Here is a 16,781-nt window from a genome sequence, read left to right as displayed (position 1 = left end):
ACCAACCTGTCCCATTTGTAAAAAAATAAAAAGTCAAAATGTATCATAAGTCTCAAACGAAAAACAAAAATGTCCATATGACCAACCTGTCCCATTTGTAAAATATAAATAGTCAAACTGTTTCATAAGTCTCAAACGAAAAACGAAAATGTCCAAATGACCAACCTGTCCCATTTTTAAAATACCAAAATGTTTCATATGGCTCAAACGAAAAACAAAAATGTCCAAACGACCAACTTGTCCCAAATGGACTCGAAAGGGTTCAGCCCTTCTGAACCCCCTAACAAAAAAACAGGGTCACACCAGTCGCGACCAAGTGAAAGAATTTCCCCCCATTTTCTAGCCGTTTCGTTGGTGCACTTACGTTAATTGGTTTCGATTTTCAATTTCGCGGTCAGCGCGGCGTGAAAAAGGGGCTTCTTACCTAGAAACGGGAGAAAAAAGAGAAGAAAAGATGGAAAATTTAGTCTAAATAGAAAACACACAACACTCTCATGAATCATCTCCCCTACCCTCCCCCCCTGGGTGACTTTCCGACCCCAAGCTCGAGATGCAATCAAAACAACGTTTAGCATTATTTAGTGACGCGCCGTTGCGTTTTCCCAAGCCCTCGCGAGGGCTTCTTCACTTGAGTAAGTAGATGCAAATTGTGCTGGCTACGGCGCGCAGGCATTAAATAAATCACCTTCCCTGACGGTGATTAAGGGGCCCTATCGCACGCGCAAATTAGACTTTGAAAAGCTGGCTGGCGCTTCGATTAGCTTGAACGAGTTTAAAATTGAGTCCCGCGCTGTCCCACGCAGAGTCGCGAAATGGTGGGACGCCAAGGTGGGACAGAAGTTGGGCTTTGAAATATGATTAAGTTTACAGGAGGAAACATTATCAAATTGTAACAAAAGATAAATAAGATTTATGTCAACGGTTCAAGTTTGTCCCAGCATGGAAACGTAAACTGTCCCAAAGTCGTAACAAAGTCAAAACAGATCATGGGACAAACCTGGTACCTTTCGGCATTCCCCGTGGATTTGCTCCAATTGCACGACTTGCAAATGCAACCAGGCCGGGCTCGAGACCAGCAAGGAAGCAAGACGTTATCACGCCAACAAACAGCGCGTTTAAGACATCTCTATCATCATCATTAGTGTCTATTACGCTACCGACGACGGTTGGCGAGACAGCCCAGACTCCGCGTACCTACTTGCTCCAAGATTCCCGGAAAATGATATAAATCGAGTGTCGTGTAACGCGTCGTCGTCGAAGCTGGGCCAGATTTTGAACCAGTTAGCCCACGTCTCGCAACAAACTCTCAACTCAACCCGCAAGTCCAATTACGGCCGGCGAGTGTTAAGCAGCGGCTCTGGAAACCTAAGTTTTGTGTGATTCATCGCACGCCGGGTCTTATCAGCTTGGGTTGTTGCAGTTTGGGTCATTAGACCTCACTAACTGCTAGTAGTGGCGGCTGCCGGAATGGCGTCTAGATTTGCATGACGGCGCAGCGGCCAGAGTGGACAATTTATCGGTCACGGAAGCTTGAGCTGGGGCCCCCTTCTTGAGGTTGGCCACTTCAGACGTGTTAAGCTGTTGCAATGTTAGCTAATTACTGAAGAGTTTTTTTCGTCTGTTATTGACTCAATTTATTCTTTTTTCTCCAAACTTTCTTCAATCTAAAAATGGTATTTTGTTTTTAATATTTTTAAAATGAGCTCAATATAAAAATATGGAAATGTGAACAGAGCATTACAGAACATAAAACACGCGTGAACCTCCTTTTAAACCCGTCAAACAAAAAATTAACGGTCAATTTGAATGATACGAAACTCACCACGGCAACTTTAAAATCACCACCACTCATCTACACGCGTTTGACAGTTGCTTGAAAATATATGCACGTGAGCAGTTCTCTCAGATTTCGGTCATTCGATTATTTTGTATTTTTTAATCCGACTGAAACTTTTTTGGTGCCTTCGGCATGCCCAAAGAAGCCATTTTGCATCATTAGTTTGTCCATATAATTTTCCATACAAATTTGGCAGCTGGCCATACAAAAATGATGTATGAAAATTCAAAAATCTGTATCTTTTGAAGGAATTTTTTGATCGATTTGGTGTCTTCGGCAAAGTTGTAGGTATGGATATGGACTACACTGAAAAAAAATGATACACGGTAAAAAAAATTTGGTGATTTTTTATTAAACTTTTTGTCACTAAAACTTAATTTGCAAAAAAACACTATTTTTATTTTTTTTTATTTTTTGATATGTTTTAGAGGACATCTAATGCCATCTTTTCAGAAATTTCCAGGTTGTGCAAAAATCTTTGAGCGAGTTATATATTTTTGAATCAATACTAATTTTTTCAAAAAATCGCAAAATTGGTCGCAAAAATTTTTTAACTTTATTTTTCGATGTAAAATCGCATTTGCAATCAAAAAATACTTTAGTGAAATTTTGATGAAGTGCACCGTTTTCAAGTTAAATCCATTTTTAGGTGACTTTTTTGAAAATAATCGCAGTTATTGATTTTTTGAAATTATTGCACATGTTTGCCTACTTTTGAAAAAAATATATTTGAAAAGCTGAGATAATTCTCTATATTTTGCTTTTTTGAACTTTGTTGATACGACCCTTAGTTGCTGAGATATTGCCATGCAAAGGTTTAAAAACAGGAAAATTTTTGTTTTCTAAGTCTCACCCAAACAACCCACCATTTTCTAATGTCGATATCTCAGCAACTAATGATCAGATTTACAATGGTAAAATATGAAACATTCGTGAAAAATTTTCCGATCTTTTCGAAAAAAATATTTTCAAAAATTTTAAATCAAGACTAACATTTCAAAAGGGCGTAATATTGAATGTTTGGCCCATTTGAAATGTTAGTCTTGGCTTATTTGTATGGAAAATTAAATGTACAAACTAATGATGCAAAATGGCTTCTTTGGGCATACCGAAGGCACCAAAAAAGTTTCAGCCGGATTAAAAAATACAAAAATTAAAATTCAAAAAAAAAAAAAGATTTCGTAGAGAACTGCTCACGTACATTACCAATATTCTAACAACTATATGGTGCATAGTAACATCACACAGACAAACAGACTTAAATCATTAAACATTTTTATCAAAAATCTATCAATCAATTCACACTAGAGCCATCTAGTTGTGAATATGCAGAAGTGTTTAATTGTGTGAGAGTTTTAAGTAAATGTCAGAAGCGCGTAATTGAGCAGTGGTGAATTTTATATTGCTGTGGTGAGTATCCAATCATTCAAATTTACCGTTGAATTGTTGATTAATGGAATTTAATGTTTGTATGTGCTGTAATACAATTAGTATAGGGGCAGAATTCACAAATTGTTGGCTATTGTGAGAAGTGGAAGATGATTTTTGAATAATAATGTTCACGTCTATTTATCTGTGGTCTAAAGCTTTTAGATTGTAAAATCAAGAACTGCATGACTAAGAATTTTCTTCAGAGTTGTTTTTATCTTGGAGAAAATAATAATTTAAAAAAAAGAAAAAAAGATTTCAAAATGTTTAACACCGAAAACAATTCAGTGTTCAATAAGAAAAACATCTTATTGTGCAATGTTTGATTAGATCAAGTCTTATTTCCAGCTTGATAAGACTTCCCCTTGCGCGAAGATATGAGATGTAAACAACGCATGAGTCAGCAATGGGTAAATAAAATTAATTCTGAATGTTTCTTAACAACACGAAGAGGCATGTCGCCATATCATGGAAACCATTGGTTTCAAACAAGCTCAAGATGTGTAATTTCAACATTGTAGAACTTTCGATTGAGAAATAAGTTTAATTTTACTGCAAGAACCACCAATTAATGAAACCAGTAACTCACTAGAACAGCGATTCTCCCAGCAAACCCGTTTCCGCACGTACTCACCTCAGGTAATTCTAGATAACGTGGTAACACACAACAGCTGGCAGTCGAGAATCACCTTCAAAGCTCAGCACACCATCACCGCAAGCCACGTGAAAACGTGAACGAACAAGCGCAGTTTTGCGTGTAGGCTTAAGGTTTCAATTTACACCACGTTCCCGGGCCGAAACACCTTGAAATTGACAACCCACAACTAGACGACCTGCGACGAGATGTAGAACCGCTCGACGATTGCGCAAAAGTGTACTAAAGCTTCTGCTAGCGTTAGTATACGCGCCACACAGGTAGCGAAATAAGTCGGGTTCGGACTAGCGATAAGATAGTACACAGACGACACCTCTCCAAATCATTCTCAATTCGCAGAATTTCACCAATACAACAACAAAAGAGTTGATATCGCGCTCGCGAAGTAGAAACTCACCACACGCTCTCAGAACTCACCACTCACTCACACACACGCTAAGCTGGTTGTTTTCGTTGTTGTGTCACGTAATGTTTACACCCGCCGCGAGACCTTTGAAAACTAATTACACCTCATTTGTCACCCCCCGTGTCGGCTTTTTCTACCCCTCAAAGTTGGTAATTGTTAGCTCTTTCGCTAAAAGTTACAAATTTCACTCACATTTCTTGTTGTTTTTCTTCCTTCTTCCCATTAGTTTTCACCACGCAAAGCTCATAAGCTGCAGACATTTATAATCTTGTTACATAAAGCAACACTTCACATCCCGTGGCGGTGTGCACCTCTTCACCACACACCGTGACACTTATGACAAATCGTATTGGAGAACCTAAACCTGTTTTGCAGTCCCAGCTGAGCGGTTCTCCCCGGGATGACGGTGGCGATACCGATAGGGGAACTTATCAAGCGGTGTCCTTGCGAAAGGGGGATACAGTTGAAACCATCGATTAACAGACGTTGAATACTATTTACAAAAAACGATTTAAAAGCTCACCACGGGCGTTTAAAATTCACCACAACTCAATCACACGCTGCAACTAAACAACAACAGATTTTCAATATAAATGTTCAACGACTTATGTCAGATTGTCTGTGGTCGTAAATTTGTATCATTGGTCACAACTAGATTATTTGTAGTCGAATTGAGGAATGGATTTTTGATAAAACAAGTTCCAAGATTTTTATTTACAACAACAAGAAAAAGAACATTTTATTCATTTATCAGCTAAAATTTTACCAATTGGGTACTAAAGCCCTATGTAAATTTTTATGTACAACGGTAAAAAACACGATTAAAAACCATTTCTGATCACTTTTTTCATTTAAACGCAATTTTTTTTTGACAAGACAACATTTTTACGATGGATCAACTATGGTCCCCTTGGAACGAGCTGTCAAGTAGGACCTTTTCTGTCAAGAAGGGCCGTGAAGTTAATTTTTGAAAATTGAATTAAAAATCCATTTTAAACCCTTTGCGGTCGTTCAAAGGGTCATTTTACTCAGAAAAATAAGCTTTATCGTTGTGAACAATAATATCACAAATTTAAGCTTAATTTTATGACCCAATTTGGGTATTCTGAGCTCGGGGTGTTTGTTTTGGAGCATTCTTGGGGTCATATCCGTGTTCAATAACCTCAAATTAGTTTAATCGTAAGCTGTGGTAAAATAATATACTTTTATCCTTTTTTGTTATTTTTGGTCAGCCGCCATATTGGACGCCATCTTGAATATCTCGGTTTCTCCCTGAAGAACATTAAAGTTCAAGTTTAACCACCCGCTTTTTGATCCACCGTAATACCTCAATCTATGCGTTTCAATCGAGCAATCACAGCTATAAACACCAAAAAGCAACTTTAATTGATGCAAATGGATTGAATTTCACAGTGCAATTTCAGCCATGAAGCCGTTAGGGCTGATTCTCTTAGTGCTCTTCAAGTCAAGTCTTTGCTATGCCTCCGATCCGGATGCTCTGGATTACATCCTGCGGAGCATCGAGCACGAAGCCAGCATTGAGAGTGGCCTGTTTCAGTGCATTTTATACGACCTTTCCCAGCAAAACTCTTTCCGTAACTTTCTCGGGGACATTTTGCAATCCCCTCGATTGGAATTCGTATTGAAGTATGTCGTTACGAATGGATCTTTTGAGAACAAGTTGGACAATCTTCCGTGGCATCCGTCCATGCTGCTAATCTATCCGGGACTCGACGCCGACTATTTGCTGCTTGAAGAATCTATAAGAAACATCGCGTTCGTTTTGAATATGTTGAATCCCATTACAAAGGTAGTGGTTTTTGTTGACGCTGCTGATCATAATTTAATAAGAAAAGTCTTAGCTTTAGTTCATGGGACTCGGTTCACCAGCATAGTTTTCTTTGACCCCGATACAATGTGTACATATCTGTTTAATCCAGTAATCTTAGAATTCTACCGACACCCTCCCGCTCCGATGTATCTCTTTACTCGGTTACGACGAGAGATAACGGGACACAACTTAACCTACGTACTTTTTACTCCGTTACAAAAGGTTGATATAAGAACGTTTATAGATCTACGATGGGTAAAAGAAACTGCGCGGTATCTGAAGACAGAAGCAAGTGAATATCAACACCGGTGCTATGGATTAGAATCTCTTACAGCATTCCAGCAGTGTTTGGCGAGCAAAGCCGACGAAATCAATGCAGTTGACATAGAAATTCAATTCGCCAAAATTGACAGAGATATTCCAAGAGGGTTTAGTGTTCTATTTACAACGATGCTTTTGCATTCGAAGATTGCAGTTCCCAGAGATAGACCACTGAACGTGATTGAGCTAATGCTGATGCCATTCAGTTGGCAAGTTTGGTTGTTGTTGTTACTTATTTTCGTAGTATCTGAAGTCTTTGCTCAGTTGTTTCCATATCTTTTCGAGAACGATCCAATCCTGATCGCAGTGTGCGGATTCGAACGACGTAGTCTTCATCAGGCTCGTCAACGCGAGAAAATTATCCTGCAATCGTTGATCGTTCTGATGTTCTTTATTTCTCATGTTTTTGAAACCAAAATAGTATCCCTTATGATCGATAGACCCGCTATTCAGCGAATTAAGACACTAGAAGATCTGACAGAATCAGATATCAAGTTCTCGTTCCATTTGGAAATCAATCCTCACTTTGTCAACGATTCAATAATAGGGCCAAAGATTGTGAATGGAACACATCTCTTCATCCACGACAAAGTTCCCGGCTTCGGATTATACCTTCTCCGGGAACACGCAGAAATTCTAGAGTTCACTGCGTATGACTACGACCGGATGCAACCGTGGTACGTGGTGCTGGACTGTGAGTTCTACCTTGGACCCTGGATATACCACCTGTCGAGGCGGAACAGATACCTGGAGGTGTTCCGGCACATTCAAATCACGCTGACGGAGGCCGGCTTGCTGGATTTGTGGATGCGACAGTACCAGTACGAAGAACGTCCCTTGCACCATGGCCAACGGTTGCGGGTTGAAACTAACAGAAAGATTGATCTCAACTTTGAGGACATGCAACTGGCTTGGGTGGTGCTGGCATTTGGATTGGGCGTTAGTGTATTGGCGATTTTGGGAGAAATTGTTGAAAGCCGATTCAGATCGCTGTGGAAACGAATATCGAAGTGTATAAGAGCTTTTCACAATTTTGGTAATAACTTTGTTTGAGAAAAGCTTTGTTTCGCGATCATTTTCTCAAACTTTTTAATAACAAGGATTTTTTGGAAAAAAAATAGGAGGCAAAACAACCAGTTGAAATCTTAACTTAATCTTGATATTTTTTTGGAACAAGTTTTTTGAGTATTTCAAAGAAATGATCGAAAAATAAAAACATGATAAAAATATATCATCGTGGATTAAATAAATGAAATTGTACAGCCCTTTGAACATGACAACCTATTTAACTATATTTCTAGAGTTTTTTTTTGAATAGGTCCTATAAACATATGAAAGACAATAGTTTATAGGACCTTTTCAAAAAACAACTCTAGATTTGTTGAGATTTTTTTTTATTATTCTGTAGTGCCTGTTAATAGGACAACAATCGGATAAAAGAATTTAAAACATTCTCCCTTTAAGGCAGAAACCTAACAGACAATCATTTTATATAATATACGTTTAAAACAGACAAACAGACGTAAAGAGTTGATATTTTTCAAATAAAAATTGTACTTGCATACACGCACGTTCAGAATCACTCAGTTTCGTCAAGCTCGAACCTACTCAGAAATGAAGATGATAAAAATTTACTCAGAATTCAACGAAAATTTTGTAAAAATTGCCTTGATCTGAGTGGCATTCTCTCAAAGCTGAATAATGCCCCCTTTACTCATTTCTGATTAGGTTCGGTTTTGAACTAAAATTGTGTGATTTTGAACGTGCGTGTACAGTTTGGGGAGCAACTGTCAAACGACAACAAATAAGTTGTGGTGAGTTTAAACTTGCCGTGGTGAGTTTCGCATCACATAAACTTGCTGTTAAATTGTTCATTTATTCACGTTCAAAGAAACTGACCTCTGACGTGGTTGTCTGTGGTTTAAACTGATAAATATCAAGCTTTCAAACAAACCAATTCAAAAAGCAATAACTATTGATGCAAAAGCATTTTATTGCGCAGTGCAATTCCAACCATGAAGTTGACAGGGTTAATTCTATCCGTACTGCTCAAATCGAGCCTTGCAGGTACCTACAATCCGGAAGCGCTGGATTACGTCCTGCGAAGCATCGAGCACGAGGCCAACATCGAAAGTGGCTTATTCCGGTGCGTTTTCTACGACATTTCCCGGCCAAATGCTTTCCGTAACTTTCTCGGTGACGTTCTGCAATCCCCTCGGTTGGAGAACGTCTTGAAGTATGTCGTTACGAAGGGATCTTTTGAGAACAAGCTGATCAATCTGCCGTGGCATCCGTCCATGCTGCTCATTTATCCAGGAAACGACGCCAAACATTTGCTGCTCGGAGAAACTCTGAAAAATCTCGAGTTTATTTTAGGGTGTTTTAATCCAACAACAAAAGTGATGGTTCTTCTTAATACTACTGACGAGGTGTTAGTGGGAAGAATCCTGCAGCACGTTTACTGGACTGGGTTCGCCAGCATTGTTCTCTTTGACACTGTTACACAGCATACGTTTCTGTTCAATGCGGTGTTTCAAACATTCTTCCGGCAACCTCCACATCCAATATATCTCTTCACCTGGTTACGACGGAGGATGATGGGACGCAACATTACCTACGTCGTTTTTGTACCATACGTAAAGGTAGATATAAGAACGTATACAGACTTGCGATGGATAAAGGAAACCGCGCGGTACTTGAACACCGGGGTGACTGAGTACCAACACCAGTGCTACGGACTAAGATCGCTGGCAGAATTTCACAAATGTTTGAAGAGCAAAGCCAACGAAATCAATGCAATTGACATAAAACTTCAATTCGCAAGCAATGAAGTACAGTATCCAAGATGTTTTGATGTTCTGTATACAACGACGCTTATGCGAACAAAGATTGCTGTCCCCAGGGATAGACCGCTGAACGTATTTGAACTCATGCTGATGCCATTCAGCTGGCAAGTTTGGTTGCTTTTGATTTCCATCTTTGTTGTATCTGAAGTCACTGCTCAGGTGTTTCCGTCCCTGTTCGAGAATGATCCAGTCCTACTAGCAGTATGTGGATTCGAACGACGCAGTCTTCATGAGACTCGTCAACGAGAAACAATCATCTTGCATTCGCTGATGATTCTGATGTTCTTCATGTCCAACGCCTACGAAACGAAAATAGTATCGCTCATGATTGACAGACCCGCTATTCAGCGAATCAGAACATTAGAAGACTTGGAAAACTCAAACGTCAAGTTCTCGGGTCATTTGGAGCACAACTCTCACTACGTTAACAACTCTGTAGTTGGAAAAATGATTGTCAATGGAACACATCTCTTCATCTACGACAAAGTGCCTGGTTTTGGTTTGTATCTACTGAGCGAACAGACCGAAGTACTGGAGTTTACCGCGTTCGACTACAACCGGATGCAACCGTGGTACGTCATACTGGACTACGAGTTCTACGTCGGACCTCGGACGTACTATATGTCGTGGCGAAACAGATTCCTGGAGGTATTCAGGTACATCCAGATCACCCTGACGGAGGCTGGCTTGCTGGATTTATGGACGCGACAGTGGCAGTACGATGTTCGACCCTTGCACCACGGCCAAAGGATGCGGGTTGAAATAGAGAGTAGTAAGGTGGACCTTAACTTTGAGGACATGAATCTTGCTTGGGTAGTGCTGGGTATTGGATTGAGCGTAAGTGTTGTGGCACTTTTGGGTGAAATCGGCAAAATTCGATTTGGATTTTTGAGGATGCGTCAGGGAAAAACAAACACGATGCTAGCGGGAGAAGATTCGAAAATGAAGTTTCATATTTTTGGTAAATAAGTTATCACTTTGCAAGCAAGCTTTTTTGTGTCACAGGTTGATGAATATCCACGTTGAATAAAAAAACTGAGTGTTGTGCTTTTAAAAACGGATTTAATGTCAATACATCTTTGACACCCCTTTAAAACGGCGCTCACGCACACAACCACATGAATATGTTGATAGTGTGCGTGAGAGCCATGTAAAAAGTGACAGTTCTGAAAAGAGTGGGTTTTTCAACTCAATTTTAAAAGATGTCTGTTTATCTGAGGTATTACTTTAAAATAATTTTAAGAAAAACGTTTTAGGGAATGTTTTGTGTTGAAGGAGTAAAATTTTCTTTGAAAGAACAAAAAAAATTACTAGTATAATGCGCAGCAAATAACCAAGAAGGTTAAAGCTGCCAGATATAAATGAATTAGCAACAACAATTAGTAGAATATAATACTCCAAATACTTGTTCATCAATCTATGGAATGTTACCATCTCAAAAAGCAATAACTATTAGGAAAAGAGAATAATATTGCGCAGTTCAATTTCAGCCATGAAGCGGTTACCCGGGCAGACGGTAATAACAAAAATAATAATATTTCAATAACAAATCCTGTTAAAATAACAAAAAGTGTTATTATTTTATCCTGAAGTTCAACTTCAAGAAGAAAAAATAATAACAGTTTCTGATAAAATAACAAAATTTGGTATTGAAGTGATATTATATTGAAAATGTTTAATAACACGCTAATAAGAGGAAATGTTATACATTTCAAAAACTCTCCTAATAACAAAATTTGTTATTCGTTCGGTATACTGACTTAGAAATAAAATTACCACAAATCGCACAAATGGAAAAGTTTCTAAGTGTCCATAACACAATCTGTTATTATTTTGTCTTTTGTTAAATATGTTAAGATCTTTGGGATAATTTTGACCAATTTCGTCAGGGTCATTATTTTGGCCGTGAAATGGGGTCCTTAAGCTAAAATTATTCTGAAAAGTTGAAATTTTGAAAGTTGATTTTTTTTAATTATTTGATATACCCCCTAAGGGACTTTGCTAAAATTGGCTAGAACTATGGGATAATTTTGACCAATTTCGTCGGGGTCATTATTTTGGCCATGAAATGGGGTCCTTAAGCAAAAATTATTCTAAAAAGTTGAAATTTTGAAAGTTGATTTTTTTAATTGTTTGATATACCCCCTAAGGGACTTTGCTAAAATTGGCTAGAACTATGGGATAATTTTGACCGATTTCGTCAGGGTCATTATTTTGGCCATGAAATGGGGTCCTTAAGCAAAAATTATTCTAAAAAGTTGAAATTTTGAAAGTTGATTTTTTTTAATTATTTGATATACCCCCTAAGGGACTTTGCTAAAATTGGTTAGAACTATGGGATAATTTTGACCAATTTCGTCAGGGTCATTATTTTGGCCATGAAATGGGGTCCTTAAGCAAAATTTATTCTAAAAAGTTGAAATTTTGAAAGTTGATTTTTTTTAATTATTTGATATACCCCCTAAGCGACTTTGCTAAAATTGGCTAGAACTATGGGATAATTTTGACCAATTTCGTAGGGGTCATTATTTTGGCCATGAAATGGGGTCCTTAAGCAAAAATTATTCTAAAAAATTGAAATTTTGAAAGTTGATTTTTTTTAATTATTTGATATACCCCCTAAGCGACTTTGCTAAAATTGGCTAGAACTATGGAATAATTTTGACCAATTTCGTAGGGGTCATTATTTTGGCCATGAAATGGGGTCCTTAAGCAAAAATTATTCTAAAAAGTTGAAATTTTGAAAGTTGATTTTTTTTAATTATTTGATATACCCCCTAAGGGACTTTGCTAAAATTGGCTAGAACTATGGGATAATTTTGACCAATTTCGTCAGGGTCATTATTTTGGCCATGAAATGGGGTCCTTAAGCTAAAATTATTCTAAAAAGTTGAAATTTTGAAAGTTGATTTTTTATTATTATTTGATATACCCCCTAAGGGACTTTGCTAAAATTGGTTAGAACTATGTGATAATTTTGACCAATTTCGTCGGGGTCATTATTTTGGCCATGAAATGGGGTCCTTAAGCTAAAATCATTCTAAAAAGTTGAAATTTTGAAAGTTGACTTTTTTTAAATTATTTGATATACTACCTAAGGGATTTTACTAAAATTGGCTAGAACTATGAAATAATTTTGACCAATTTTATCGGGGTCATTTATTTCACCATGAAATGGGGTTTCAAGCTAAAATTAATCCGATAAAATTAACTTTTGAGAGTTCATTTTTTTTTTTAATTTTGTTATATTCCCTAACGGAATTGATTTATTTTTTGAGAATTTTTGAAGTGTGAATAACAAAAACTGTTATTATTTTCACAGAGCCAGGAAGTCGGAGCTGACGTTGAAGTTCGAGCTGGAGTGAGACCTCGGAGACTGCATCGGATTCAGCTAATTTTCAGCAACTTTTACTTGGAGTCGGAATCTGTGAAGTCGGGTATTTTTGCAGAGCTAAAGTCGTCGTTGACGTCATATCCTGCATCCAGAGTCGGAGTTGTCTTCAAAGTATGGATTCAAAGTCGCTTGGAGGTACCCGACTCTGCAGCCCTGACTAGTACAGAGGAGTTATGGCAACTGCAGGTTTATTTGCAAATTACAAATAAACCAAAACAATAACTTTTTTTGTTATGGAGACATACCAGTTCAATAACATTTTTTGTTATTATGCTGCTCCACCTCTCCGCACAAAATAACAAATCTTGTTATTCCTTCATGATTCCTTCTGTGTTATTGGTTTGTTATTGCAATAACAACATAATAACAGTTTAAGTTATTCTTCGAACAAATCTTTGTTATTGATTTTTGTTATTTTAACAACTAATCCGATCATCCCAATAACATATTTCGATCTTCTCACAATATCAAAAACTGACCTTCCCAAGTTATTTCCGTCTGCTCGGGTAGGACTAATTCTGTTAGTACTCTTCTACTCAAGCCTTTGTAATGCCTCCAATCCGGAAGCTCTGGACTACATCCTTCGGAGCATCGAGCACGAAGCCAGCGTTGAGAGTGGCCTGTTTCAGTGCGTTTTCTATGACATTTCTCGGCAAAACCCCTTCCGTAATTTGCTTGGTGACATTTTGCAATCCCCTCTGTTGGAAAACGTTTTGAAGTATGTCGTTACGAATGGATCCTTCGAGAACAAACTGGATGATCTTCCGTGGCATCCGTCCATGCTACTAATCTTTCCGGGAACCGACGCCGACTATTTGCTGCTTGAAGAAACTCAACGAAATCTTGCGTTTATTTTGGAGTGTTTTAATCCTACCACTAAAGTTATGGTTTTCGTCAATACTGCTGACGATGTTTTAGTGCGGAGGATCTTCAAGCCCATCCCAAGCAGCACACTTTGTCAGATAAACGTATTTCCTAACTGGTTGTATAACCAATCCGCCTCGTTGTCACAACTTGTTCTACAACTCCTGTGAACTGGAAAAAGCGCACTTTTTTCTGTTGTATAACTTGCCACAAAAAGATGCAAGTTATCAGAGTAAGTTGTACAAATGTATTTGACAACACTGTGCCATCTAACAAGAGATTCAACGAAAAAAAAGGGCGTGGTTTACGGCTGTGCTGTCAAATCAAAGCGCACACTGGAAAGGAAAGTTAGATTGAAAACAGCTATCTAACCGTCGACTAACTTACATGTAAACAAACGTTTCTTATTAGAATTTTAGTCAGCGACGAAGCTAATTAAAAAAGTACGCTTGTTTCTGCAAGATTCTTTTTAAAAAATTCGAAATTGAATAAAAAAAAAAGAAAACCTATCATGGCGCGCATGTGCTTAGTGTGAAATTCCCTGCATGGAGAACTTTTAAATTTTCCTTTTTTTGATGAGTTTCCTCTATCCCAAGATTCGATCCGATGACTTCGACGATTTGTTGTTATCTCTACGGCAGGTCCAGGCGCGCTTCCACATCTCTCCACGGGGCTTCATAGTAAACAAGCTGGCTAGTGCGTCCATCCCGGGAATTCCCGGGACAAAATTCCCGGGATTTTTCCAATACCGGGAATTCTCGAATCCCGGGATTTTTTGTATTTTGTCCCGGGAATTCCCGGAATTGGAAAAAATGTCAAATTTTTGTCTGGAAATTCAGGTTTTGTTGTGGAAATAGACGAACAACGATAAAAAAAATAAAAATAAAATTTTAAGCATTGGGTTTTTTTAATGTTCTATAAGCTTTTGTGTTTTTATAAATTATGTGTTCATAATAGGACCTAATCAAACTAGGTATCTGCATTAATTTGACTTATAAAGAAGATCCGAAAATTGCCTCGAGCTTTAAATATGTTTTATTAAATTTTATATATTTTTGAAAAAGACTACGTATATTTTTGATCTTAAATTTAAAAAATAATATCATTTTAAATTATTTTTCATGATTTTTTTTTTGGCAAATCAAGACGAATGTATCGAACGAAGAAAGCTGTTTTAGTAATTTTTTTGCATAATGTTTTTATTTTTTTGGAAAGATTTCGGTTAAAACAGGAACAGAACAGAACAATTAGTACATCGATCTCCAAATTTATTGCTCTAAAATCACCTGTACCTATTCAGACTCTAGTCCCGATTTTGCCTAGTTGGCGGTAATGACTTTAAGATAATTTGTTAAATATTTTTTATATAAAACATGAAGGTCGAAACTTATCTAAAATTTAATTAGTATAATTGTATATGTTGTCTTTTTATTTGTTATTTTAGACATTTAAAAATATTTTTTTATGCTTTTCTAGTCATGACATATAAAAAAATTATTTATAAGAGACGTCACATTGAATCACATTGGATTAGAAATTAGATATGAAACCAAAGCACAACAAAGAACAAAAAAAAAATCTTTCAAGCTATCTAAAAACTGCTATCCTTGTTTAGATTGAAGTGTAGATTAACACCAATGAATAGTATTGAGCTAATTCTATGATTTTAAGCTTGAAAATCATGCGAATATAATGAAATCATAGATTTTATTACCGTTTTAAAAATTTCCCGGGATCCCGGGAATTCCCGGGATTTCAAAAATATTTTTCCCGTTTCCCGGGAAATTCAAAACCCGGGAAAATTGGACGCCCTAAAGCTGGCCCAAGCGTCAATAAGAAGGCTGCTGTCTGTTTTGTTAGCTAAAGAACTTAATTCCAACGAAGGCTGTCATTGGAATTGAAGTTATATAAGTTTGTTTCAAATCAGTTTTTAGAACTCCACTATATAACTTTGTTATAACAAACCGTTTCAACTGTCATTTCGATTACCGTACCACGGAGTAATATTGAAAATCGGTATGATTTTGATTTGTTGTTTTCTCTATCATAAACTCTATAAGCTGATAATTTGTGTAGCTTTTACCAGCGATATGTTCTCAAATGAATCGGTCAACAATCAAAACTATTGCAATCTTCAATACATAAACATTTTTGAAACTCTAAATTCCTCATGTACAAATTTACACCACCTAACAACACGCAATGTCAAATTGAATATGTATGTTGAATATCAGTTATATAATCTATTCTCCGATAACATTTGTGTAACAAAGCGAGAAAACCTAAGGTTATTTATAGAATGGTTGGCCACGCCCATTTTTTAGAAGATGCCGTCACATGACAATGTTAGATAAGCAGTGAAACAAACAGTGCAATATTGTTTTTATTCAACAAACTGTTTTCGAGTAAAACATTGCAGATGAGGAAACATTATCTTGGCATATCAGCATTTTGACGTTCAATTACAGCTCATAAAAAGTGTTTTCGAGTGAAATAAAGTGATAAATAGCTCAATAGGAAGTGAGCAAGTAAGTTTCTATCAAAAGTGTTCCAAAATAAATTGTTTTAATAGTGAAAATCAGCAAATTGGATGGAGTTAGGAGCGAGTGCATGTTGCCTATGTTGTGTGTAAAAGTTGGAAAAGAGTGAAGTTGACTGTGTTTTAACACTTGCATAGCACACATCTCATGAGTTACATAAGTCAGTTATACAAGTAGTGAAACAAACTGATATGTAACTAACGTTGACATTTTTTCTCGTATGTTGATCCAAAACAGCTGTCTAACTATTATTCAACAGTCGACAAGTTATGAGTGCTACTTGGGATATTCTGGATTGGATATAACAATATGATATTTTTCGACGGTGGAAATCTGCGTACCATCATGTTCAACCCGGTGATACAAGTGATCTGCCGAAACCCTCCACCTCCGATATATCTCTTCACTTTGCTGCGACGGCTGATGACTAGACGAAACTTAACTTATGTACTTTTTGTACCCCTGCAAGACGTTGATATGAGAAAGTTTATAGATTTACCGTGGATAGAGGAAACTGCCCGTTACCTGAACACTGAAGTAAGTGAGTATCATCACGGGTGCTATGGACTAGGAACACTGGCGGCATTTCACAAGTGTTTGAAGAGCAAAGAGCACGAAATCGACGGAGTTGATATAAGATTTGAGTTTGCACATTTTTA

The 16,781-nt window shown here is 37.3% G+C and overlaps 2 protein-coding genes across 3 annotated transcripts in view; one reads left to right on the top strand and one right to left on the bottom strand.

Annotated features, from left to right (window-relative positions):
- Positions 1-16,781, bottom strand: part of LOC120426050 (uncharacterized) — a 178,616-nt gene that overhangs the window by 78,681 nt on the left and 83,154 nt on the right. The window lies entirely within an intron of this gene.
- On the top strand, positions 8,479-10,314 carry LOC120426065 (uncharacterized). Its single transcript, XM_039590753.2, has one exon. The coding sequence runs from the start codon at positions 8,494-8,496 to the stop codon at positions 10,291-10,293; it is 1,800 nt and encodes a 599-aa protein (XP_039446687.1). The 5' UTR covers positions 8,479-8,493; the 3' UTR covers positions 10,294-10,314.

The sequence above is a fragment of the Culex pipiens genome, chromosome 3 (assembly GCF_016801865.2).
Source record: "Culex pipiens pallens isolate TS chromosome 3, TS_CPP_V2, whole genome shotgun sequence".
In the NCBI taxonomy this organism is placed as follows: Eukaryota; Metazoa; Arthropoda; class Insecta; order Diptera; family Culicidae; genus Culex; species Culex pipiens.
The sequence above is the reverse complement of the archived record's forward strand: the minus strand, read 5'-3'. Positions and strand labels throughout refer to the sequence as shown.

Bases quoted from the DNA above. Each gene is read 5' to 3' on its own strand.
- LOC120426065 (XM_039590753.2), top strand. From the start codon at position 8,494: ATGAAGTTGACAGGGTTAATTCTATCCGTACTGCTCAAATCGAGCCTT.